The sequence below is a fragment of the Tachyglossus aculeatus genome, chromosome 8 (genome assembly GCF_015852505.1).
Source record: "Tachyglossus aculeatus isolate mTacAcu1 chromosome 8, mTacAcu1.pri, whole genome shotgun sequence".
Classification (NCBI taxonomy): domain Eukaryota; kingdom Metazoa; phylum Chordata; class Mammalia; order Monotremata; family Tachyglossidae; genus Tachyglossus; species Tachyglossus aculeatus.
The window spans coordinates 1134987-1160584 of NC_052073.1; the positions used below are offsets into that span (position 1 = coordinate 1134987).

General features: G+C 61.2%; 1 protein-coding gene across 8 annotated transcripts in view; it reads right to left on the reverse strand.

Annotated features, from left to right (window-relative positions):
• Positions 1–232: 232 nt before the first annotated feature.
• Positions 233–25598, reverse strand: part of PPIP5K1 (diphosphoinositol pentakisphosphate kinase 1) — a 34614-nt gene continuing 9248 nt past the window's right edge. For 2 of the 8 annotated variants that reach the window (XM_038750113.1, XM_038750112.1), the window contains exons 4-32: positions 25414–25504; positions 25166–25251; positions 24808–24962; positions 24608–24709; positions 24274–24435; positions 23542–23663; positions 23038–23139; positions 22824–22910; positions 22650–22725; positions 19457–19566; positions 19138–19220; positions 18535–18660; positions 18159–18280; positions 17807–17989; positions 16726–16867; positions 16336–16559; positions 16115–16242; positions 15917–16031; positions 15697–15804; positions 14926–15042; positions 14321–14485; positions 13190–13339; positions 12344–12434; positions 9442–9567; positions 7583–7645; positions 4410–4592; positions 3022–3159; positions 2432–2545; positions 233–1950 (exon numbers count right to left, since the gene is read on the reverse strand). In XM_038750113.1, the coding sequence (XP_038606041.1) occupies positions 581–1950; positions 2432–2545; positions 3022–3159; positions 4410–4592; positions 7583–7645; positions 9442–9567; positions 12344–12434; positions 13190–13339; positions 14321–14485; positions 14926–15042; positions 15697–15804; positions 15917–16031; positions 16115–16242; positions 16336–16559; positions 16726–16867; positions 17807–17989; positions 18159–18280; positions 18535–18660; positions 19138–19220; positions 19457–19566; positions 22650–22725; positions 22824–22910; positions 23038–23139; positions 23542–23663; positions 24274–24435; positions 24608–24709; positions 24808–24962; positions 25166–25251; positions 25414–25504 (4841 nt within the window). In that variant the 3' untranslated portion in view covers positions 233–580. The remainder of the gene's footprint in view (positions 1951–2431; positions 2546–3021; positions 3160–4409; positions 4593–7582; positions 7646–9441; positions 9568–12343; positions 12435–13189; positions 13340–14320; positions 14486–14925; positions 15043–15696; positions 15805–15916; positions 16032–16114; positions 16243–16335; positions 16560–16725; positions 16868–17806; positions 17990–18158; positions 18281–18534; positions 18661–19137; positions 19221–19456; positions 19567–22649; positions 22726–22823; positions 22911–23037; positions 23140–23541; positions 23664–24273; positions 24436–24607; positions 24710–24807; positions 24963–25165; positions 25252–25413; positions 25505–25598) is intronic. The other 6 variants (XM_038750115.1, XM_038750114.1, XM_038750116.1 and 3 more) reach the window with 6 other exon arrangements.

The window sequence follows — 25598 nt, forward strand, 5'->3', positions numbered from 1 at the left end:
AAAATAATAATAATAATTGTGGTATTTGTTAAGTGCTCACTATGTGCCAGGCACTCTACTAAGCACTGGGGTGGATACAAGCAAATCAGGTGGGACGCAGTCCCTGTCCCATGTTGGACTCACAGTCTCAATCCCCAGTTTACAAATGAGATAACTGAGGCACAGAGAAGTGATGTGACTTGCCCAAGGCCACACAGCAGACAAGTGGCAGAGCTGGGATTAGAACCCATGACCTTCTGACTCCCAGTCCTGTGCTCTATCCACTATGACATGCTGCTTCTCCCTCGCTGGTGGGGCAGGGATGGGGCTGTCAGATCTGCGGGCACCTGCTGCCCAAGGCTTTGGCCATTCTGGGCAGGGGGCAGCTGCTGGGCCTGGCAGGGGCCCCTCAACTCCAGTGCTGTGTGCCTGTCCCCCCCGAAGGGAGAACCTGCTTCCTGAGCACCCAGTGCCCTGGCCTCTGCCAGCTCCTTTCCTGCCCATAGGCCTCTCCAGGGCCAGGAGGGCTGGCAGCAGGGAGGACAAGGATTGCTGGCTAGTGGCCAGAGCCACAGGCTGGTGTGATGACCTCACAGGGGCCTCATTCATGCGAGGCCGGTGAGCCGGGGAAGTCTGGGGGGTCCAGAGGGGCTGGGTCACAGGCTAGAAGGGGTTCCTGCAGGCCCGAGACAGCAGATATGGCCGGGGCTCGGGGCCCTTCCTCTCCGGGTGGCAGCTCAGCCTCTTCACGAGGCTCTGCAGGGCCCTGCTCTGGCTCAGGGAGCAGCCCTTTCCCCTCCTCTGGGGCATCCTGGGTTCCATCTTCAGGGGTGTCCCTGGCTCCAACCTTGGAGTTCTCCGGGGCCTCAACCTTGGAAGTCTCCGGGATCTCCCAGGCCCCAACCTCGGCGGTCTCCAGGGTCTCCGGGGCATAGACTTCGGTGATCTCCAGGGTTAACTGGGCCCCGGCCTCATCAGGGTTTTCTGGGGTCTCCTGGGCCTCAACCTCAGGGGTCTTAGGGATCTCCCAGGCCCTAACCTCAGTGATCTCCAGGGTATCCTGGGCCCCAGCCTCGGGGGCCTCTGGGGTCTCCTGGGCCCCAACCTCAGTGGTTTCTGAGGTCTCCTGAGCCCCAACCACAGATGTCTCTGGGCTCTCCAAGGCCCCAACCTCAGTGATCTCCAGGGTCTCCTGGGCCCCAGCCTCAGGGATCTCTGGGGTCTCCTGGGCCCCAGCCTCAGGGATCTCCAGGGTCTCCCAGAGTCCAACCTCAGAGGTCTCAGAGGTCTCCCAGGCACCAATCTCACTGATCTCCAGGTTCACCAGGGCCTCAGCCTCAGGGGTCTCTGGGTTCTCCTGAGCCTCAACCTCAGAGGTCTCAGGGATTTCCCGGGCCCCAAACTTGGAGGTCTCCAGGATCTCCAAGGTCACCCGGGACCCAGACTCAAGGGACTCCAGGGTTTCCCATGCCCCAGCCTCAGAGATCTCTGGGGTCTCCTGAGCTCCAAATTCAGAGGTCTCCGGGATCTCCCGGGTCCCAACTTCAGTGATCTCCAGGGTCTCTTGGGCCCCAGCCTCAGGGGTCACCGGGGTCTCCCGGGCCCCAGACTCAGGGGTCTCCGGGGACTCCCAAGCCCACACCTTGGAGGACTCCGGGCTCCTCCAGGCCCCAACCTCGGAGGTCTCTGGGGTCTCAACCTCGGAGGTTTCCCGGGCCCCAACCTCAGTGATCCCCAGGGTCTCCCGGGCCCCAGTTCCAGGAGTCTCCATCTCCAGGGGCCCTTTTTTAGAGGTCTCCCAGGCCCTGCCCTCAGGGGTCTGCTGGGCTCTGTCCTCTGGGGCCAGGAGATCCTCGCTCCCTTGGGGACTCCAGACTGGACGGTCACCAAAGCCAAAGCAGGCAGCTCCTGCTGTCATGGTAGGCGAGGATGGACCAGCACTGGACACTGCACTGGAGGGCCCGCTGCTGTCTGCAAGGCAAAGGAAAAGCTGATTGCTGAGCCCTACTGACTGGGTCGGGGGTGGGGGGGGGGCTAAGCTCCTCCCACCGGGAATCTGTCCTGGCACCACCCATTCCCAGCCGTGAGGCCCCAGGGCAGTGAGGGGCTGACATGACTCAAGAGCAGGTGGCCTAGTAGGGTGGATTCCTGCTCCAGCTACTCATTTTCCCTTGATACCCCACACCCCAGTGGCTTGTTCCCAGGGGTGGGTGAGGGGTGATGCTGAGACTGACCAGGGCCTAGCATGAACCGGGGTTTCCCCCTCCCGAGGCTGCAGGAGGGCCAGGGGATGGGGAGGAATGGGAGAGGAAGCAGCAACTTTAGCCAACGGCCCCGCGGACGTCTTTCAGGCCTTCACCAATCCCTGGAAGTCCTGCCCCGGGATGTTCCGCCCCTGCTTTGGTGTGGTCAGCGGCCCAAACCTCCCCCCCAACCCAGCAGGCGTACTCACACCAGGGGGGCTTCTGGGATTGCTGCTGGAGCGGCAGAGGGGGCGAACTGAGGGTCTGCGGGCGGGGGAATGGGCCCCCAGGAGGCTGGCCACTGCGCAGGGAGTCGAACAGGGCTGTGGGGGGGACAGAGGAGAGTTCTGCACGGTCAAGGCAGGTCACCCCTTCAGGGCCCAGGGACCCCAGCTGCCGACCAAGCCTCTCCACCAGCGGGGTTGGATCCCGGTAGTGCTGGTGGGGCAGGGTGCTTGTCATGCTGGGTGCCAGTTGGGCTGGCCCCCTCAGGCTGTTCATCACCATCATCATCATCAATCGCATTTACTGAGCGCTTACTGTGTGCAGAGCACTGGACTAAGCGCTTGGGAAGTACAAGTTGACAACATCTAGAGACAGTCCCTACCCAACAGTGGGCTCACAGTCTAAAAGGGGGAGACAGAGAACAAAACCAAACATACTGAGAACAAAACCAAACATACTGTTGAGAAGTGAGTCCCGTGGGTCGGCACTAGAAGCCAGCCAGAACTTTGCCCCTGAGCTCCACCTCCCCTCCCCTTCAGCCCGGGGTCCAGGGCGCCAGGGTGAGTCCCCATACCTGCAGAGGCCTGGGTGTGGGCGTCGGTGTGGCGCTGGCAGATGGAGCTTAAGAAGTCGCTCACTTGTCGCAGGGAGAGAGCGTTGTGCAGGGTTTCCAGGGGGTAGATGGTTGGCACCATGGAGCACCCTTCAAACCCTGCAGGAACAGACACGGGTGCATCCAGGCTGCTGCCTCCGTTCACCACGTCCTCGAGGGTCACCGAGACGGGCTCCTAACGGGGCTACAGTAACCCAGCCCTCCAAACTCAGGGACCCAACCTCCCCAGGTCCAGGGTGGGGATTTAGAGTAAATGGGACCTCAGACTCAACCGCACCAGGGGCAGCTGGGCCACACCCCCTGGGTCTGGGCGGACGGCGCAGGTAAGGGCAGGGGGAGGTGGGATGGCATGCAGCACACACATACAGCTCAGCCAGCGAGGCTCATGCAAGAGCAGCTTCCCCAGCAACCCTCTCACCGATCACAGGCCTCCTCTCATCAACCCAAAGCATGGCCAAGGAACTGTCCCCTAACTGCACAAATTACTCCCCCCCGCCGTCCCCCCCGGCACATCCCCTTCATCCAATCACAGGCATTGGTGATCGCCTCTTGATATTGCCAAAAAAACTGCCCCCTTGCTACACGGATGCCCTGCTATCTCCCCAGCACCAACAGCCCTCACCCCTCCCTGACCAAACAGCCCCATTCTGGGCAAGGCCAGGCCTGTGAACCTCAGTTTCTCCATCCCAAAGAAGGGTGCGGACGCCCCTGGGAACTCCCAGTGCCCCACAGTGGCCCCACAGAGCTGTGACCTTGGGCCTGGGGGGCCCGGTGAGTGGAAGCCCTGAGAAAGGACCAGTCAAGGCCTGGGGGAACAGCCTTCCGACTCCCTCTGCCCCCCTGCACTCATCCTGAGGCTCCAGGCCTCCATTCCCGGCTCTCACTGGGACCCAAAATGGACAGCTCTTCCCTGGCCTCTCCTCCTTCAACCTGCCTACTTTCCTCTCCCACCCCCGGCTTTGGGCCTCAGGGGAGCCGTGCCTCAGTTTCCCGGGCAGCCTTCCCCGGGTGAGATGAGAGTCAGGGGCTTGGGGGCTCGTGTTGACGGAGCGGAGCTGCGGGGGGAGGCAAGGATGCACTCCTTTCCCTTCGCAGCCCCCACCGAAGAGAGTGCCGGGGAGGGGGAAGCAGGGAGAGAAGGAGGAGGAGGAGAGGAAGGAGGAAGAGGGAAGATCGGCCAACGCACCAGCTTGGCAGGCAGAGGCGCCCAGCCCCCTGCACCACCCAAGGCCCTAGAGGCAACGGGCCCCGGCCCCGGGGGGGCGGGACTTGGGCAGGCTGGCCCTCCAGCTGAGGGAGGCGAGCAAGCAGCCAGCAGGAGTGGGCGGCAGGCGGGCAGTGGCCGGTACCGTAGAGGCACTCGGGATCGCCCCCGCCCGAGCACAGCCAGTTCCGGAAGAGGCGCAGGTGGTAGGAGCACTGGTGCAGGTGGTGCGCCAGCGTGGCGTCCAGGGAGAGTGGCCAGCCCCCCGGGCACTCAGAGGAGAAACTGCGCAGCAGCCGGACCACGGGGTGCTGCTCGTCCAGCAGCTCTGGAGGAGGGTGGGGCCGCAGTGGGAAGCACAGAGAGAGAGAAAAGGGAGAGAGAGTGAGCGGACCACCGGCGAGGAGGGCTGGCACGCAGCCCAACGGGGGATGGCACCGTCCAGGCCGGGCCTGGGAAAGTGGAAGCAGAGAGGGGGGCCTGGGCCCGGCTGAACATACCCAGGCACGGGGCATCGGGCCTTGAGCCTCGGGGGGACTAGGGGCGGGCAGGGGACAGGCTTGTGGTCAGCTCAAAAAGGACCAGAGGGCCCCACCGTGACCGCTTCACCGGCTCCAGGGCAGAGCCAGCAGCCATGGCCCGCAGGACGGCTGGGGAAGTGGCTGTCGCGAGGTCAGCCTGGGACACTTGCTGATTTGGGGTCAGGGGTCAAGGTCAAGCAGAAACGCGGGAGCTGGAACAGCTTCCCAGCCTTGACCGAGGGTCCCGGAGGCCATGGCTCTCTCTGAGCCAGTAGTCCTCAAGCCCCAAGGTCAGGGCCGGTGGTGGGTCCACCCAGACACAGTCAGGTGAGGGGCCAAGCTGGGGAGGAACTGGATGTGAGTAGCAACCAGTCCAGGAGTCTCCCAGCAGCGGAGGCTGAGCCATTCAACGCGAAATCCCAGCCCCCAGTGGTGACCTCCTGCTCCAGGACGGCTCTGCAGACCCCAACACCGATGCCGACCACGGTCAGTCAGGTCTGAGTTTGCGGTCAACGGGTCTGAGCGAATGGGATGGGATGAACCCGTTTGGTGAACGAGTTCGGGTTCTAGTAAACCAGCTCTGTTGAACTTGTGGTGAACTGGCCAGGGTGAATGGGACGGAATGAACCAGTCAGGGTGAACTGGTCAAGGTGAGTGGGCTGGGCTGAACCAGTCACATTGAACTAGTCAGGGTGAACGGGCCGGGGTGAACCAGTCATGTTGAACTAGTCAAGGCAAGCTGGTCAGAGTGAACGGGCTGGGGTGAACCGGTCATGATGAACGGGTCAGGGTAAACCAGTCACGGTGAACTGGTCAGGGTGACCAGGCCGGGGTGAACTAGTCATGGAGAACTGGTCAGGGTGAACGGGCTGGGGTGAACCAGTCACCATCAGCTGATAGCAGAAACAGGTCAGGATGAACAGGACGAGGCAAATGGGCCAGGGCGTTTGGGTTCACCAATCGGGGTGAATTGGTTACACTGAACTGAACTGGTTGGGGTGAAAGGGTCATGTTGAATGAGTTGGAGTGGAGTGGTTGGGGGAGGGCGGAGGCCCCGACCTAATGACCGGGCAGCAGTCGGGGCACTTCCTGGGTGACTGCCAAACTCACTCAGAGCTCAGGCCGGGGGCTGCCCTCCAGCAGGGGCAAGGGGGACAGGGGTCCTGCCTGCCCACCAGGCCCGTAGACCTTGACTCTGCAAAGCCACCTCTGGCAGGGGTGTTGAGGTGGGGAGGGGAGCTCGGACAACGGGAGCAAAGAACGGGTAGGGCTCACTCCCAGCCTGGGCTCTTATCTAGTTAAAACCCCACCCTCAGCCCTAAGGCTCCTTCACTGGAGGCCAGGGTCACTCTCCACTGCTCTCCCCCACCAGGCTGGAACATGGCCAGGTGACTCTGGAGACCATCCGGGCCCTAATGACCTCTCTGGACACTCAAGGGATCTGGGCAGCCTCCTCTCCCTGCCCAAACCCACCGGAAAGGCTGCAGAAGGCAAGACATTGCCATCCCGGACTAAGAGGGGTGAGAGGTCCTGCTCTCTGCCAGGACCAGGCTCTGCAGCTGACAGGACGGAGGAGACCGAGGCTGGGAGGGGCTGGGCCCGGTGCTCCTGCAGCGTCCCCCACGGCTGGGCCACCTCCACAGGGGGCTCCAATTACGGGCCCCCAAGGAGTGGCTGAGGAGACCAGGAAGGGGGCTGGGGCGGACAGGCAGGCGTCATGGTACCCCATCATCTCATCGCAGGCCCCTCTGGACCTGCCTAGGGCACCTGGCTGCAGGCTAAAGGGGCAGACCCAGGAGAGATGGGCAGCCCCAGCTGGTGACGGGCAGTCCAGCTAGAGTCTATCTATTGTACCCTAGTGCTCGGCAAGTAGTAAGCGCTTAACAAATACCACAGTGATTGTTGCTACTGGGTGGAGAAATAAATGGTCTCAGAGTGCAACCTCCAGTTCCAGACAGCCCCTTGCCCTCAGGCCCAGGAGGGAATTCTCACTCTCACCCCTGACCCCTAGCCTCTGAAGCCCCGACCTGATCCTCCCCAACCCTCCCTTCTCAGCTGGTTCCATGGCACCCTGTCCTCGAGGCGAGTCCTTCCAGTCGGGCGGCCCGGCCCCCTTGCTGAGAGACTTCGGATCGGGGTCCAGCCCTTCCTTCTCTGAGCCTGACCCCCAGCCCTGGGAGCGGGAGCCAGAGCAAGAGCAGGCAAAGGTGGAGCAGCGGGAAGGTGAGTAGCGGCAGGAAGCAAATAGCAGGAGCACAACAGCCACTCGGCAGCGGACACAGTGGCGGGACACACGTGGAGGGACCCAGAGGGGTGGTATGGAGCCTGGTATATGTGACCCAGCGGAGGAGGAGGGAGCAGGGCCCTGCCCCAGAGGACTCCCGGCAAGAGGGAGAGGAATGGGAAGGGTCAAGGGCCTGTAAATTCCTTGGGGTGGAGAAGGGGTCTGGGTCACTTTGTGGGCAGTGCCCAACTGGGCCGGGTAATGGAGACAAAGGAGCCAAGTGCAGAGTGGAATAGAGGGTGAGAAGCGGGGTGGAGGATGGGGAGAGAATGGGGGGAGAAGGGAGTGATCCAAACGCTCAGTACAGTGCTCGGCACACGGTAAGCACTCAATACAATTGAATGATTGAATGAGGTGAGCAAGGGGTGGAGCAGGTGGTAACTGGGGGTGGACCAGGGTTGGGGCTGAGTTGGGTGTTAGTGTCTGAGCCAAGGCAACAGACGGGGTTGGTGCCTGGAATCCAGAACGATGATGCGATGAAGAGAAATGACACCGAGTCAGAAGCAAACGTACCGTTAGTCGGATGCTTTGCAAATGACACAGAAAATCGCTTTACAGCCGGGACAGACAAGAGCTCTGAGGAGAGAAAATATCAGGGGAATCATGCCCGGGACTGAACCCAAGCTCTGAAGGCTTCACCCTGACTCTAGCCCTCCTCCCCACACCTCCGTCTCCCTACACCTGTGCCTGCCCCTTACTCATTTCCCTGTCAATCCACCAATAGCATTTATTGAGTGCTAGCTGTGTACAGAGCACTGTACTAAGCATTTGGGAGAGTTCAGTACAACAGAATTAATAGACACGTTCCCTGCCAACAAGGAGCTTACAGTCTAGCGAGGGAAAAAGGCATTAATATAAATGAATAAATTACGGATGTGTCCATGCCCCCTTCTGGGTCCCTATATTGGCCCCTGCCCTCCTCTGCGTCTTACAACTGCACCCACAGTCCCACTTTCCTGCCATACCCCATTAAATGCAGGATGGAAATCTAAAAGTCCTGCAGGTCCCATGTTCTGAGCATGGGCACCCTCATCAGAGTCGCAGGGTAGGAATGTGGTTGGAGGACAAGTACCCGGAGGTAGTCTGAGGGTACAGGGGAGGGGTGGGAAGGTGGTCTGCGGAGGAAGCGCGGGTTCGTCCAGAGGTTCAGGGGTACGTCTGTGGGTGCAGGACGCGTTTTGGGAGGTGGGCCGTCGGGGGAAGGTGGTTACACGGTGCTGGTCCATGGTACAAGGCAGGTAGGATGGATGGGCCCAGGGTGAGCCCAGCGAGGGTGGGTACGTGGGGTTGGTTTGCAGGTGCAGAGTAGGTACAGAGGGTTTGTTGGCGGGTGTGCGGGAGGATCCACGGGTGCACGGGGGCACACAGAAGGTGGGTATCTAGAGTTGGTCCGTGGGCACAGGTAAGTAGGCACGGATGGTCTGTGCGACAGGGTGGGTAGGTGGAATTGGTCCATGGGTGCAGGGCTGGTAGGGGGGATTGGTCCATGGGTAGGTAGGGTGGGTCCATGGACGCAGGGAAGGTAGGAGGGGTTGGTTCATGGGCACAGAGTAGGTAGGCGGGAATGGTCTGTGGGCACAGGTCTCACATAGGGGCCGTTGGGCCCCCACACTCCCTTTGAGCCTGGAAAAGAGGGAACTGTAGTGCCAGCCCCACTGGGTCCTCCTACAATCCCCTTCCCTCGGGTAAAAAAAGCCATTGGTGCTCTGCCATGCCCCCAGAGTCATGGAGCCTTCTGCTCAGTGCCCATACTGGCCCAGACCCACACGGACGGCCCGCCCTGCCAGAGGGCCCCCAGGGCACATTGCGCCGACAAGGCCCAAAGGCCCGAGAACGGCAGATTCCGGCGGGATGGGTGGCGGGCACGGCATCAGCCCCATGGCAGGAAGCCACAGGCTCGGGACAAGCAGGGTCAGGTGGGGGCCAGGTCCTGGCCCCACTCCCTGTCACCAACCCCTTGTGCCCCCTCTGCCCCAGAACCCACCAAAAGGAGGTGCACACAGGCCTCCCTCTTCCTTCCTTCCTTCCTTCCATCCATCCTTCCTTCCTTCCAGGGGCCCCATCTCTAGCCAAGCCTGCCCCCACCCCAGCCCCTCCAACTCCGAAATCTGCCACCTGATGACCCTCGGCCCCCACCCCAACCTGCAGGGCCCCGTGCCTACTCCAGCGCCAACCCAGCTGCCCCTGGGGGAGGGTCACGGGAGGGGCAACTGGGCGGGCATGGGGGCCTGGGGATGGGCATAGGGGCCGGCCTCACCCTCCCCCCCGGCGCCGCTGCCCCGCTGGGAGCCAAGCTGCCCAGCTGCCGGGCCCGAGGCCCCCGGGGCTTCCTGAGCGGGTCGGGGGGGCACAGGGGCCTGGGCCCCACATACCGTCTCTGAGGGTCAGGCTGGCGGGGGGTAGCTTTTTGCCATGGCTGCGGGCGTAGTCCTGGAGATTCGGGGCGCTGGACGAGCCCCCCAGCACCGTGGTGCTGAACAGCCCCGTGCACTGCGAGCCTGCAAGGCGCGACCCAGTTAGTGGCCACACGCAGCCGTCACACATAGCCGTCACACGCAGCCAGCACGTGCACCCACACACGACCACCCCATGCAGCCACCCACAGCCAGGAAGTTGGGGGGGCGGGGGGGGGGGGCGGTAGGAGGGGGCAGTCTGTGGACAGAGGAGAGGTGCTTGGGGACATGCGGGTTTAGCCATTTTAAAGGAGTCTTGGCTGGCCCTGTGGGTACCTGACCCTCCCTTCCCCCCACCACCCCAGAGACAGTAGGGAGAGGAGGGGAAGTTGCCCTGGCCCAGCCCCACCCGGCCGCCCACCCACTCACCCACCAGCACCCAAATCGGGCTCCTCCTGGGTGAGGGTGGGAAAGGCTGGCCTTGACCAAGGGCCCCATGCCTAGCTGGGGCAGCACGGGTGAAATGCAGAGTCTGGGCTGGCACAGGGCAAGACATGGCAACCATTGCCCAGACTCTGGCCCGTGGCTTTGGAAGGGGGAGAGAGAAGGGCGGGAGCTGGTCACGAGACTGGCCACTCGGTCCCAGGAGGAGCAGGCCAGTCCCACCCCTTAGCCCTTCCACTTGGGACTCCACCCTGCTAGTCGCTGCAGGTGCTGCCACTGGGGCAGCTGGCTGTGGAGGGATCCCAACCAGGGGAGCTCACCCACCATCCAGAGGATGGATCTGGGGGGCCTGGCCCGGGGTCAAAGGTCACCAACCAGATCTTAAAGCAATACCAGCCCAAGGGGCCAAAGGGAGCCTTCTCCTTGGCTGGGCCTTATGGCCAGTTTTCCAGCTGAGGTGACTGGACAGAGCTCTCCAGGGCAGTTATTTCCCCAGTGCGTGGCTGGAACCCCTCCAGCTCTTCTTCCTCCCCAGCTGCCCCTCCTTTCTGCCTGCCCTTGTCCAGGGTAGGGTCTCCACTGTGGGAGTAGCGGGGGAGGCTGGCCCGGGGCTCCAGGATTCAGGGGCCATGTCTGCTGAGCACCTGGACTCCAGTCTCTAGGCACCGCTCTGGCCATTTCTCCGCTATGGGGTTCTGTCCCCTCTCCTCCTCTGCTGCCTTCCTGGGTCTGGTTTAAGGACGGGGCAGCATGGCCCCATGGGCTACCCTGACCCTCCCTGCACTGTAACCAGCACCAAAACCTGGTCTCTGAGGCCTGTACACTGGCCCCCAGCCTCATCTCCCACGAGCCCAGGCCCCTCATCTCATCTCAAGCTCTGGGGTCCCAGCACCCCCCTCATGCAAGGGCCCTACCTGGGCCCACCCTCACCCAGTGGGACCCGCTCTGGAAAGAGGAGTGGTAGGGAGTGGGAAGCAGGATGGCCTAGTGGAGAGAGCTCGGGCCTAGAAGGCAGAGGACGTAGGTTCTAATCTCAGCTCTGCCACTTGACTGGTGTGGGACCATGGGTAAGTCACTTAACTTCTCTGTGCTTCAGTTTCTTCAACTGCAAAATGGGGATTCAATACATATTCTCCTTCCTACTTAGACTGTGAGCCCCATGTGGGACAGGGGCTGTATCCGGCTTAATTAATGTGGATCTACTCCAGCACTTAGTACAGTGCTTAACACGTAGTAAGCACTTAAATACCATAACCAAAAAAAAAAAAGGGGGGAGAGGACACAAGTTTGGTGGCCGCCCTGCCCAACTTAAACTGGTTCAGAACTCCTCAGCCCATCTCCGAGGCAGAAGGGCAACCCTGGGTCCCTCACTTCCCTTGGCTGATGCCCCCTGTGAGGGGTCACCCAGAATGGGGACCAAGGCCCTAACTCTGAGGCTCAGGGGTCTCTGCTTTAGCCCCCAACTGCTGGGTCAGATGGGGTCTGCGCGCGTGGAAGCCTGGGGGTCCTCTGCAGGGCCATGGGACCAGGGGGAAGGTAGACCTGGGGACAGAACCCCTCACAGGGCAGCCTCTTGCTCACCAACTGGCCCCCGGGAATCCAAGCCTGGCTGGCCCAGAACTCCTGCCCGCCACCCCCAGTTCTTCGCTTTGGGGGCTTGGCTGGGTGGATGGGGCAGGGGCTGGTCCTGGCGGCTGGTGTCCGGGGTCAGCACTGGGAGGTGGAGGACCGAAGGGGTCTTAGTGATGCGCTGGGGAGGGTCCACTCCCGGAAGCCCGGCCCAGGAGAAAGAACGAGTGGGGCACAGGGACGGGGACTACCTCAGATGGATCTGAGGAAGCAGGAGCCATGGCCGGTCCCAGCTCTATGTGGCTGCAGCCGACAGCTGGGTGGGGTGGAGGCAGGAGGAGGTGGGAATGGAGGTGGAGAGGAAGCAGGGACAGGAGGAAAGGAGAGCAGTGGCCCGGGGAAAAGGGTGAAGCCGGGCAGGGCTGCAGGGCTGGGGGAGAGAGAGGGAGGTGGCTGAGTCCCGCAGGAGGGGATGACCTGGCATCCCAGCTCCTATTCACAGTGGGGTCCAATGGTGCTTGGCCTTTGGACAGGAGTCGGGGGCCCCAGAAACTAAAGTCCAATGGGCCTTGGTGGTCTGAACGGGACCTGTGCACCCCAAGACCACTGCGGGATCTGATTCACAGCAGAGCTCCCTGGGGGATGATCGGGGCTGGGGGTGAGGGGCAGGGAAGGGGGGCAGGGAGAGAGCTGGTGCTTCAGCTTCCGGAAACCTCCAGGTCTGGCGAAACCCCAGACTGGCCATTGGGCAGGAATTGTGGGCCTCCCAGCCAGTGGGCCAGAGAAGCCAGGCCTTGGGGATCCAAGTTCCCACTCGGCAAGGTGAGGGTCAGAGGGAGCCAGGGCATGTGGGGGCAAAAGCTCCTACCCAGGCCGCTCTGTTTCATCTCCGTGGGGGGCCGTGAGGATGGGAAGAGCCGGTAACTGCCAGGCCGTGAGGACGAGCTCTCAGAAAGCACCTGAGGAGACAGGAGCAGAGTCACAGTCTCCCACGAGGGCTGCAAGTCTCAGCCCCGGCCTGGCCCGGCTCGGCCCAGCCCTCCCGCCCGCCCGACTTCCCTCCGGTCCGGGGGGAGTCTCACTGAGGCAGGGTTCCTGAGCACAGAGGAGCCACTCCCTTCACCCCAGCTCTGGAAGGCCTGAGACCCCTGTTCCCTCCTCGGGACCACAGGATGTGAACCACAGAGCCCAGGGCAGGTTCTGGGCGATCTTCTAGTTTGGGCCAGAATCAGGGCAGCCTGGGGATCCTGGGGTGGGAGGCCTTGGGTGCCAGAGGGCTAGATGTGGGCAGCCCCCAACCCAGAGCCCCAGGATGTGAGCTGGCAGGAGGAGACTGCAGCCATCTGGAGCAAACAACCCCCACAAGCTCCACCCACCTGGTGGCCTCTAAGCAATCTGGCTCCGGGCCTGCGGCGGCCCATCCCACCCTGCCCCACCCGGACCACCCATCAGTCCCAGGAAGGACAGCCAAGGGCGGCAGAGTCGGTTGGATAAACCAGAGCCGTGCCTACCATGAGCCCCTGGCAGGCCTGGCTCTCACTGCCACCCAAGCCCGGAAACTCGCGAGCTGGACAGACTGCCGAGACCTGCGGTCTCGCCGCCCAGGCCGCCCTCAACCGCAGCCAGTGGCCGGTGCCGGCACCGGTTTGCTAAGCGGCAGGGAGAGAGAAGGCGGCAGTGAGCAGGGATGGCAGCCCTGCTGGGAAGCAGGAACCTGTGTGCTGGATGCCAGGTGAGAGCTGGACATGGCCCGGGGCTGCAGGCCGATGGGCGGCGGGGGCCGGGGGGGGTCACCTGACCTCTGGCGGCGCCGCCCCCGCAGCGGGGCCAGGTCCAGGCCCCCCGTGCACTGCATGTTCATCACCTGCAAGCAGACCGGACAGCCCAGTCACCGGGCGCCAGCCGGCCCTCACCCCGGGGACTGATGGACACCCAGCTGGGCAGACCGCAGCCTGGACCAGAGAGCCAGACACAGAGCTGGCCAGATTCCTAGGGCAGAAACTGGACACAGGGCTGGACTGGCAGAATTCAGCCCAAAGACCGAGAGCTGGGCACTGGACAGGACACCATGTAGGACAGAGAACAGAGCTGGACACACAAACATTTCCCTCCAGGTCAAAGAGCAAGATGCACTGTCCCCCAAGACAAAGAGCTGGGAACACTGACCTCTCTAGGCAACACAGCCTGCCCCTTTCTCAGACAGAGAATGGGGCACACAGGCACCTCCCCTTCCAGGAAAGAAAACGGGACACCCTGACTGTCCCCCACAGGACAAAGAGCCGGACACACTGACCCCTCCAAAACACACAGATTGCCCCATCCCCAAAGAATGGGGTACACAGATGCTCCCCTCTGCCAGGACAGAAAACTGGCCATTCCCCTCAGGACAAAGAGCTGGACACACTGGTCCCGGGACAGAGAACAAGGCATACAGACCCACCTCAGGACAAAAAGCCAGACCCACTGACCCCTTGAGGTCAGTGAACAGGACATACTGGACCCCCTCCCCACCAAGGATAGAGAGATGGACACAGTGTCATTGGAGGAGGGGGAAGAGAAGGGGGGGAGAGAAAGAGAGAGTGTGTTGGGGTGTGGGGGGGCGGGTGTGGGGGTTAGGGAAGGTTAGGTTAGGGAAGCCAGTAGAGTAGGCAGAGCGGATATGGGTGAAGCTCCAGTTCTGGACCTCTAAAAAGGTTCTGTTTCTGGGTGGTGGGGCTTGACGGGGCGAGGTTTCTGCAGTTGGGGAATCCTCTTGGGATGGGTCCAAGGAACCCAAAGAGTCAGACTCCAGGCAGGCGGCGGGGGGCCCTGAGCCCCTTCCCCAGCTCCCCCCACCCCCCTTTACCTCCATAGATCCGGCTTTGCGGTTACGGATGAGAGGCGATTTCCTCGGAAGGCCGGGGGGCTCTGGGGGCTGGGGGGCGGGCTGCGGAGCGCGGTCCGGCTCATCCGGTGCCCCCCGCCGGCACAGGTCCTCCATGCTCCCCTGGTCCGTCTGCATCTCCTCATTCTGCCCCAGACAGCGGGGGTGGGGAGGGGGCAGGGGTAAGGACAGGGGATGATGGGACAGGGAATGGAAGGGGACCGCCTCCTCCCCAGTCGCAAGGTGCCTGTGTGACCCCAGCTTTCCCTGGGAGCCCATCCAATGGGCGTCGGGGCAAGCGGGAGTTGGGCCGAATGGGGGTCGGGCTGAGGGGGTGTTGGTCTCCGCCTCCCAACCAAAACACATCTCCTCTTCCCGGGCCGTGAACCCCAGGGCCTGGTTCCCTAATGCTCCCCCCGCCTCGGCCCTTTCCGCTCCTGACCCTAACTCCCACCCACTCACCTCCTCCCCACTCTCCGTCTTCCTTCCTCCCGACCCCTAAGGTTTGTTCAGCTCCTGACCCCGGATCCCCTGGTCCCCCGGCTCCCCCTGCTCCGGCACCCCTCACTCTATACATCCACACTCACCTCGGAGGAGGCTGGTCGGAAGCCATAGCCAGTTGGGGCACTGCCGTCCTCCTCGCCACCCTTGACCCCAGGACTGAAGTGCAGCTCCACGTGGAAACGCTCCTCAGATGAGGGGTCCTGGGGAGAGGCCAGCCAGGGGGTGTCAGGTTGGCTCGCCCCTGTGTTCTCCCCCTGCATCCTGACTATAATAATAATTGTGGCATTTATTAAGCGCTTACTATGGGCCAAGCACAGCTCTAAGCACTTGGGTAGATACAGAGTGATCAGGTCAGACACAGTCCCTGTCCCACATGGGGCTCACAGTCTTAACCCCCAGTTTACAGATGAGGTGACTGAAGCACAGAGGTGTGAAGTGACTTGTCCAAGGTCACACAGCAGACACGTGGCAGAGCCGGGATTAGAACCCACGTCCTCTGACTTCCAGGCTTGTGTCCTTTCCACTGGGCCATGCTGCTTACAATAATAATAATAATAATAACGGCATTTATTAAGCGCTTACTATGTGCAAAGCACTGTTCAAAGCGCTGGGGAGGTTACAAGGGGAAGGGGCGGGGGGCTCTGATCCCCACCTCCCCTTTATTCTTTGGAAACCAGAGGGAGAATCAAGTCTGGGATCCCTGTAGCCCCGGTTCAAGATTTCCTGGGGGCTCCAGCCCTTCCTTGGCCCTCTCTCCTCTGAGCACTCACCTGGCTCAGCCCCAGGGTGAGGCTTGGGGGGTGGGAGACTGGGGGGTGGGAGACCTACGGGAGCTGGGGGAGAGGAAGTCTCACCCGGGTGTTGTCCTCATACAGCATGATGACAATCTGTGTCATGTAGTTGAGCTCGGAGATAGCGCTGAGGTAGCTCAGGGCCCGCTGCCACTGCGCATCCTGGGACTCCTGCCCACACGGAGACAGGTGGGGTTTGTGGGGGAAGGCAGGCAGAGGCGGGGTTTTGTGAGGGGAGGCTGGCAGGGACGGGGCAGCGGGTGGGACAGGATGGGGGACTTACATCGAGGAGCCCGCCGTAGCGGAAGACACTGAGCAGGGAGTGGACGTGACTCTCGCTGGTGAAATAGAGCCGTGTGCGGACGTGGCGGCCGGGGCTCAGCACCCCCCTCGAGTACCTGGAGAAGCCCTCGGTCACCACCGGTCCCAGCCCCGGCACCCCACCCGAGGGAGACCCCCTCCACCCGGAGCCCGGCCTCACAGGGGATGCAGCTTGTTGACGGACTCGTCCTCGTGGGTCCTCTGCAGGTCGAGCAGGATTTTGCGGAGCAGCGGGAGGCAGAAGCCCACGGCGATCTCCAGCTTCTCTTCCCGGCTGATCCCGTACTCCTGGGGAGAGCCCGCAGTGGGCCCGGAGCCCCGTGAGCCTCTCCCCCCTCCACCCCCGTGCACCCACCCCCGCCCCTGCCCGCCGGGCCGCACCTGGGGGATGACCACGTCGGCCAGCGCCTTGGACAGCCGCAGCAGCTCGGCCGTCCCGCGCAGCCCCAGCCCCGCGTTGTGCTGCACGTCGTACTTGACGCAGTCATAGATGTCGGGGATCTTGCTGATGTCATAGCGCCCGCTTTTCAGGCGGAAGTCGCGTTCCAGCTTGCTCCAGCGCTGCAGCATCAGCTCCAGCGTCTCGCTGTGGTACAGCTGCAGGTCTGCGGCCAGGGGGGCGGCCATCAGGATGGGCAGGGACCCCGGGTGCCTCCTGGCCGAGTCGCTGGGGGCAGCTCTCCGGGGCCCGAGACCAGGAGGAGTGTGGGGGATCCCCGGGGCAGAGCCGTTGGGCATGGAGGGACACGGCCACCCCAACCTGGGACCCACCGGCAGCCTTGGGGTCCTCCAACCGCTCCTGGATCTGCTGGGTGAGGTTCTCAATGAGGGCAAACACCTTGTCACAGATCTCCACTGGGTTCCCGATGGCAGCCATGGATTTCAGCAGGGAGAGGCTGCCCGTGGGGGCCAGCTGGGGACAGACAGAGTGGACGCTGAGTGGAGAGGGCCGGTCAGGTGGAGGCAGAGGAAGCGCAGAGGCTCGCAGTGGTGTGGACAAGTCGGTGGGCAACACCGGCTTCTGAGGAAGCTTGAGCGAGGGTCACCTGGGGGATCATCGGTCGGCCTGAGGGGAGGGTCCGTCCCTCAGACCCTCACACCTTATGCCGAGGGAGAACTTGGTACTTCTGACCTCCCCTCTTGGAGCCATGGGTTTTGGGAGTGAGACACTCCTATGCCACCTCCCCAGCAACCTTACACCCGCAGGCAGGGCTGGGCGGACTCTGGGCCCAATATGGGGCAGAATTCAGTTCAGAACAAAATCTCTTCATTGCCACAGTGGGAGGGTCAGACGTGTTGAGTGTGGGTGGGTCATGCTGGGCCACCGGGGGAGGGTCGGGGGGGATGGATAGCCTGTGCTGGAGTTACTAGGGGAGAGTCGGGGATGAAGAGGGGAGAGTCAGGGGTGTTGGATGGCCCATGCTGGGTCACTGGGAAAGAGTCAGAGATGGAGAGGGGAGAATCAGAGGAGTTGGATGGTCCATGCTGGGTCACTAGGGAATGGAGAGGGGAGAATCAGGGGAAGTGGATGGTCCTGGCTGGATCACCATGGGGAGTCAGTGGTGTTAGAGTCCATGAAGGATCACTGGAAGAGTCAGGGGAGTTGAATTGTCCATGCTGGGTCATTGGAGGACAGTCAGGGACAGAGGGGAGAATCAGGGGTTTGGTTGCTCCATCCCTAGCCATAAGGGGCCGGGGGCGGCTTAGGAGACCACTTAGCCCACAGTTCCTTTGGGAAACCCCCCCCCCCGCCCCCAGCCTGGGCTATTTAGGCCCCTGAGGTTGAAGCTGATTATGGAGCGGGGGGGAGGCCCCTGAAGCGGGCAGAGGGCAGAGGGCTGGGGGTCCTGACCCTCTCATAGTCCTGCGGGCTGAAGGGCGCGTCCTGCTGCAGGATGCTGTGCAGGCGGGCTTTGACGCGGTGCTGGCAGCTGCTCAGGGAGTCTCCATCGCTGTCCAACAGCCCGTTCATGTTAGCGCTCTTGACCATCTGCACTAGGATCGGTGTCAGCTCCCCCTCCAGTGCCAGCAGCCCCTGCCGAGGGGTCATAAGGTCAGGAACAACCAGCTTCTCTGCTGGGGACCAGCCCGCCGTAGGGGGTCAGGCCCCACAGGGAGGGGCCGGGCAGAAGTCCTTGTGCCCAGGGGGTGGGTTGTGAGGCCCCAGGGGCTGGCCCGCCTAGGGCCTCGGGGCCGTCGGTCACCTTGGCAAAGGAGGCGGCCGTCATCTGCACGCGGCCCTCATCCGAGGCGTAGATCTTGAGGTCGTGCCGGTAGGTGCTGTGGAGCCGGAGCAGGCCGCAGCCAGGGAAGCCGGCATAGTCACCTGACCGGGGCGGGGAGCGGGACGGACGGGACCAAGGGGACCAAGGGGAGCGGGTGACGATCCAGGGAGGGCTGCCGGAGCGGGGGCGCATCTGGGGGGGGTGGGAATGGTGGAAGGGGCACGTACGGGCTGGGGATCTGGATCCAAGGAGTCGGGCAGAGGGAGAGGGCCCGCGGAGATGCCCCCCACCCCGCCCGCTCCCTCCCCTCCCTCTTGTCCCCACCACGATCGTGCCACCCTGCCCCTCCCCTCACCTTGCCCCCCGGGGTACATGCAGCGGAAAGCACGCCCCAACTCCTCAGCCTGGACCCGGCCCGTGGGCGTCAGCTCTCCCCCCCACTTCAGCACGAGCAGCAGAGAGGGGGCGGGCCCCCGGGGGCCTGCAGGGACAAGGGACAGTGACAGGCACAGAGTGCCTCGGATCACACAGCGATGGCACAGAGCAGGGCGGCAGTCAGGCCGGGGAATCTGGGACAGGTAAGGTCGAGGCCTGGGGACGGGGCATGATGGGGCCGGGGGCAGGAGGGAGGAGCAGTTGGGGCCGGGCACCGGGGAAGAGCGAGGGCAGAACAGAGAGCATGAGGAGCGGGGCAAGGAGCCTGAGAGAGCAGGGGTGGGGGGGGAGAATCGGCCAGGGGCAGAATGGGGGGAGGCGCTTGCAGCACGGCTGTGCGGGGAGGGCCGAGGGGCGGTGCAGGGAGGACAGAAGGGGAGGGTGGGAAGGGCAGGGGTTGCAGTGTGCGGAGATGGGATGGGGGGTGGTACCCCCGCCCCACCTCCATCCACGCGGGGCCTGCCACGCCCGCTCCTGGGGGAGCCAGCACTCAGACGTGGCCGCCCCCCGGCTGGAGTCTCACCTTGTCCGTTGCCAGGGACCTTGGCCCCGTGGGGATTGTATGTCAGCTGCACCTTCCGATTGATGCCCGAGAAATGACCATACCTGCCAGGGAGACACAACTCGCTCGCACACCCCCACACACCCCTGCACCCCAGCTAAACTCCCGCGGCCCCTCCCTGGACACAGATCACTTTCCCCCGCGCTCCATGAGGGACCCACTTCACTGACGCTAATCCACCCCCCGACTGGACCCAGATCAACTGACCCACTGAAATCGGCCCCACGATGGGCCCCTCCCCTGGCCGCCCCACTGCCCACTGCCCACTTCCCATCCTCACATCTCCAGCACCGTCTTCAGCTGGTCCAGCTTGCTGGCCCGCTCTTCGATCTCACTGCCCGACTCGGCCCCCAGCTCCCCCAGCAGCAGCCGCGCAATGTCCAGCACCTCCTGAAGGGACGGGGAGGGAGGGTGAGCGGAGGAGGCCACAGGGACTTTCTGCCCCCTATTCAGGACAAGCAAAATGTGCCAAGGGAGACCGATGGCGTGCTGGGAATGAAGTGGGGAAGGTTTCAACCGATCAATCATATTTATTGAGTGCTCACTGTGTGCAGAGCATTCTGCTAAGCACTTGGGAAAGTACAGTAGACATGTTCCCTGCCTAAAATGAGCTTACAGTCTAGAGGAGGTGGGATTTCAGAGAAGCAGTATTGCCTAGTGGGCCTCAGAGTCAGAAAGACCTGGGTTGTAATCACGGCTCTGCCACTCGTCAGCTGGGTGACCTAGTAAGTAAGTGAAGTAAGTCGCTTCACTTTTCTGGGCCTCAGTTACCTCATCTGTAAAATGGGGACTGAGACTGTGAGCCCCATGGGGGACAGGGACTGTGTCCAACCCAATTACCTTGTATCTACCCCAGGGCTTAGAACAGTCTCTCCCCCTTTTAGACTCTCCCCCTTTTCGACTGTGAGCCCACTGTTGGGTAGGGACTGTCTCTATATGTTGCCAACTTGTACTTCCCAAGCTCTTAGTCCAGTGCTCTGCACACAGTAAGCGCTCAATAAATACGATTGATGATGATGATGATGAGTACCTGGAACAGAGTAAGCGCTTAATACCACAATTATTATTACTATTATTATTGAGGATTTTGAAGATGGAGAGAGTGGTGTTTGGGCAGATTTGAGAAGCAGCGTGGCTCAGTGGAAAGAGCACAGGCTTGGGAGTCAGAGGTCATGGGTTCAAATCCCAGCCCCGCCACTTGTCAGCTGTGTGACTTTGGGCAAGTCACTTCACTTCTCGGGGCCTCAGTTACGTCATCAGTAAAATGGGGATTAAGATTGTGAGTCCCACATGGGACAACCTGATCACCTTGTATCCTCCCCAGCGCTTAGAACAGTGCTTGGCACATAGTAAGTGCTTAACAAATACCACAATTATTATTATTCTTATTTGGTGGAGGGAGATGTTCAGGCAGAGGGCATCTTGTGAGTGAGGGACAGACAAGAGCAAGACGCAGTGAAAGGATAAGTTTGGGAGAAGTGAAGAGAGCCGCCAGATTGTAAGCCCCTTGAAGACAGGGATCAGGTCTATTAACTCTATTGTCCCCTCCCAAGCATCTAGTACAGTGCTCTGACCCCAATAAATTGTAAGCTCCTTGAGGGGAGGGATCATGCCTACTAATACTACTGTTCTCTCCGCCAAGCACTCAGTACAGTACACTGAACAGAGAAAGCATTTAATAAATACTACTGCTCAATCAACTGAAGAGAGTCGATATGGAAGATCACTCAATCAATCAATGGTATTTATTGAGCACTTACTCTGTGCGGAGCACTGTGAACTGTGGAACAACCATGAAGCCGATGGTAAGGAATTTCTGTGCGGTGCAGAGGAAAAGGAGTAGTGATTGTAAACTTGCTGTGGGCAGGGAACATCTCTACTAACTCTGTTATCCTGTATTCTCCCAAGCGCTTAGTACAGTGCTCGGCGTACAATAAGCCCTCAATAAATACCATCGATTGATAGGAGGTATTTAAGGGTGGGGATGATTTGGTTTTCTTGTACCTACCCCAGAACTTAGTATAGCACTTGGCACATTGTAATTGCTTAGCAAATACCACCATTATTATTATTAGCTAGACCATGGCTCATTGCAGGAAGATGTTCTGGGAAGTCTCATGTAGTAGAGACCCAAACGGAGGGGAGAGACTGGAGGCAGGGAGACCAGTAAGGAGGCTGATAGAAGCGGCAGGGGTGAGTTTGGGAGGGGATTATGGGGGGTCCTTGATGGGGGCCAGAGAGCTCTTGGTGAAATGAACGACTGGACCAGGGTTGTAGCTGGGGAGGAAGGGGCAGATTCAGGGCATGATTTGGAAGAATAATAACGAATAATTGTGGCATTTGTTCAGCATTTACTATGCACCAGGCACTGTACTAAGCACTGGGTAGATAAAAGGTCATCAGGTTGGATTCCTTGTCCCACATGGGGCTCACAATCTCAATCCCCATTTTACAGACGAGGGAACTGAGGCACAGAGAAGTGAAGCGACTTGCCCAAAGCCACACAGCAGACAGTGGCAGAGTGGGCAGGATCTAGCCGAAGGTTGAAAGCGAGAGCTTGAAGATGATAAGGCTTTGGGGACGACACCAAGAATGTTGGCTTCTGGAACAAGGGGGCCAACAGAGAGGAGTTAGGAAGTTAGGAAGTACAAGTAATCATATTTATTGAGCGCTTACTGTGTGCAGAGCACTGTACTAAGCGCTTGGGAAGTACAAGTCGGCAACATATAGAGACGGTCCCTACCCAACAGCGGGCTCACAGTCTAGAAGGGTAAGGCAGACAACAAAACAAAACATGTTAACAAAATAAAATAAATAGAATATGTACAAGTAAAATAAATACATAGAGTAATAAATGTGTACAAAATTTCATTCATTCATTCATTCATTCAATCAATCGTATTTATTGAGCGCTTACTGTGTGCAGAGCACTGTATTAAGCGCTTAGGAAGTACAAGTCGGTAACATATAGAGACGGTCCCTACCCAACAGCGGGCTCACAGTCTAGAGTGGGGAGACAGACAACAAAACAACACATGAATGAATGAAAACAAAACATGGAGACAGGTGTCAAAATGATCAGAACAAACAGAATTAAAGCTATCTAGTTTAAAGTAGGAAGAGGGGAGGGGTTAGGCGGGGGGAGCAGGAGTTGAGCTTCAGCCATTTCGAGTGTGAGGGTCTGGTGGAGATGACCCCAAGGCAAGAATGGAGGCAAGACTGAACAGTGAAAGTGAGGTTGGGATCAGGGGGTGCCTGGGGTGGTGGTGGTGGGGGGAGGTTCCCAGGGAGTGGTGGGAGGGAGCGGTCAGGCGAGAAGAGTGGGGGACCCAGTCCTGAGCTTGGGGGCACCCAGGGTTAGAGGACAAGGACTGAGCCACCCCCCGACCACTGCTGTTCTCCAGAACCCACCTGTTTTGGTTTTCCCCAACCACCCGATTCCACGACCTCGCCCTCCATCCCACCCTCCTCACCTGCAGCTGCTCAGGCCGTTTCAGTTTCAGTTTCCCTGTCTTGTAGCCTCCGTGTTTCTCAAAGAGCGCGAAGAACCTGGGGAGGGTCCGGGATCAAGTCTCTGGGGGCTGGGCCAGCCTCTTGTCCCTCCCTGTCCTTCCCACGCCCGGGCAGCAGCTCTGCCCTCATCCCACCTGGGGTGGGTCACCTCCATCTTCATCTTCTGTTTCGGGGTGCGGTCCCCATGGCGGATGATGGCGATGACACAGCGTAGCTCCATCCTGCAAAGCCCACGGACCCCAGTCAGGGAATCCCAGTTCTCCAGCCGCGGCAGGGACCCCCTCGGCACAACGCTCTGCGACACTCTGGGACACTCTTGGGCCCAGCCACCCCCAGTCCCATTCTCACATGGTGCCGGACGTGGTGGGAACGATGGGAATGTCCTCAGCCTCCGTGGGGATGGACCACGGGATCTGGAACTGGGGGGCGAGTTCCCGCATAATGATGTTCCTGGGGGTCAGGAGGAGAGTGAGGAACACAGGGCCCAGGGGGAGAGATCACCCAATTCATCAATCGGTGGTGCTTACTGTGGGCAGAGCACCGTTCACGCATTTGCGAAAGTACAGTGCCACAAAGTTGGTAGACACCATCCCTGACCACAAGGAGCTTAAAGACTACAGGGGGAGAAAGACACTAAAGTAGATAGGGCCAGGAGAAATAATAGAGTACAAGAATATCTGCGTAAGTACTGTGCGGCTGGGGTGGGTATCAAAGAGTTTATCAAAGTGAGGGGGGCCGGCGTGGGGGCATGGGGAGAGAGATTGCACAGTGAGGAGCAGTGGGCAGATGGATGGGCAGGGGGTCCGGTGTTTCACAGTCCCCGCAGCCCCCGTGGCCCCTGGCCCACCATACCCCAGAATCTTGGCACAGTCGTCATAGTATTTCATGGAGTTCTTGACGAAGCTGAAGCCGTTCACGTCACAGACAAAGGAGTGTCCGTTGGCCCGGAGAAGATCAAAGCCGCAGACTGTTTGCTAGAGGAGGGGAGAGAACGGAGATGAATGATCTGTCTGTAATAATAATAATAATGACGGTATTTGCTAAGTGCTTACTACGTGCCAAGCGCTGCTCTAAGGTCTGGAATTGATACAGAGTAATCAGGTTGTCCCGTGTGGGGCTCACAGTCTTAATCCCCATTTTACAGATGAGTTAACTGAGGCACAAGAGAAGTGAAGTGACTTGCCCAAAGTCGCACAGCTGACAAGTGGCAGAGCCGGGATTAGAACCCACAACCTCTGACCCCCAAGCCCGGACTCTTTCCAATAAGCCACGCTGCTTCTCTACTTCCTGGGCGTGTACCTCCAGCCCTCCTGCCATGTCTCATGGTTCCCAACGACTGTCCCCTGCTCCCCATTTCCCTCTTCGATCCCCCACTCCCCAGCTCCATCTCCCCCCTCGATCCCCCGCTCCACATCTCCATCTCCCCCCTCGATCTCCTGCTTCCAATCTTTGCTCCCCATCTCCATCTCTCCTCTCAATCCCCTGCTCTCCATCCCTATCTCTTCCCTCAATCCTCTGCTCCCCATCTCTCTCCTCGATCCCTTGCTCCCCATCTCCCTCCCCCGAGCTCGCCCTGGTCCCCACCTTAAAGGCCATGCAGACTTTCCTGGCCACGAGCTTTTCCATGGCAGTCAGCATGACGGGGTAGCGGATCTCTTTCCCCTCGCTGTCCCGCTCCACCTTCCCATCCAGGGCCGGCGACTTTCGGGCCTCGGCGTGGGCATAGTCCGGCCCCACGGTGTACACCTGCGGAACTGACCGTCATGGACCAGGCCCCCCACTGCCCGCTTCCCACTCGGACACCTGGGCATCTGTTCGGCCTGACTCGTAGCCCCGGCCACCTGCCGGGCTCGCCCGCTGGCTCCCCAGGTCGCCCTCGGCTCCCCTGCCATCCACGCCGCCTGTGCCGCCCCCTCACCTTGACGTCAGTGCCGTCTGTGGGCATAAACTCCTCGTAGATGTACGAACCCGTCTTGCGGACGCTGCTCTCGGGGGAGTAGACGCTGCTCCGGCTGCCGATCTGGGGAGGGGGTGGGAGCGGGTGGCGGGAGAGGGCGGCTCCCTGGGCTGCCCTGCTCCGGACCCCCGGGGCCTCCCCCTGCCCCCGGTCCCGCCCACCTTGCGGAAGAGGCGCTGGCTGCCCCCGCCAGCTGTGCTGGGGTAGTAGATGTAGACGTTGTGGTCCTCAGCGCTCACCGGCTTCTCCACGAACGGCTTGGGGAACACCGCCCCGTTCACCTCCACCTGATCCTCCTCCTCCACCAGGCTGCACTCTGGGGGCGGCGCGGGGAACCCCCGGGTGAACTGCCCGCCGCACCTCCTCGGGGAGCCCGCCGACTGGCAGCCTGCCACACCCCCTCGCAGCCCAAAGACCCCGCTCCCCGCCCGGGGAGATGCTAACCCAAGCCCCTCTCCTCCACGCCCCGGTGTCAGCCCAGAACGCGGGGCAGGGAAGAGGGGTGGGAGGCGCACATACCCTCCGGTCGGGAAGGGTCTCGGTTGAGCACGGCGTAGCGTGGCAGGTCGATGCCCTCCTCCTGCAGGATCCTGTACACCTCCCGCCTGCGGACCCACAGCGTCAGCCGGGGAGGGGGCCCGCCGGGAGGGGGGCTGGCTGGTGGGCGCAACGGGGACAAGGAGGGAGGGAGTCACCGGGTCCGGGAAGAAATATTTCTCGGCCAGCTTGCCGGCTGGGCTTGTGGCCAGGTTGGCGCTGCCCCTCACCTGTCCTGGATGTAGTACTGCATGGCCAGGTCGTTGATGAGGAAGGGGTTCCGGAGCCTGGAGTACGCGACGGCCTTGTCCAGGGGAAAGCCTGGGCCACAGAGGGATCGGGGCTGACAACCTGCTCCGTGCCGCCTCTACCCCCAGCATTCCAGGGCCTTGACTCCCGACCCAGGACCCACGCT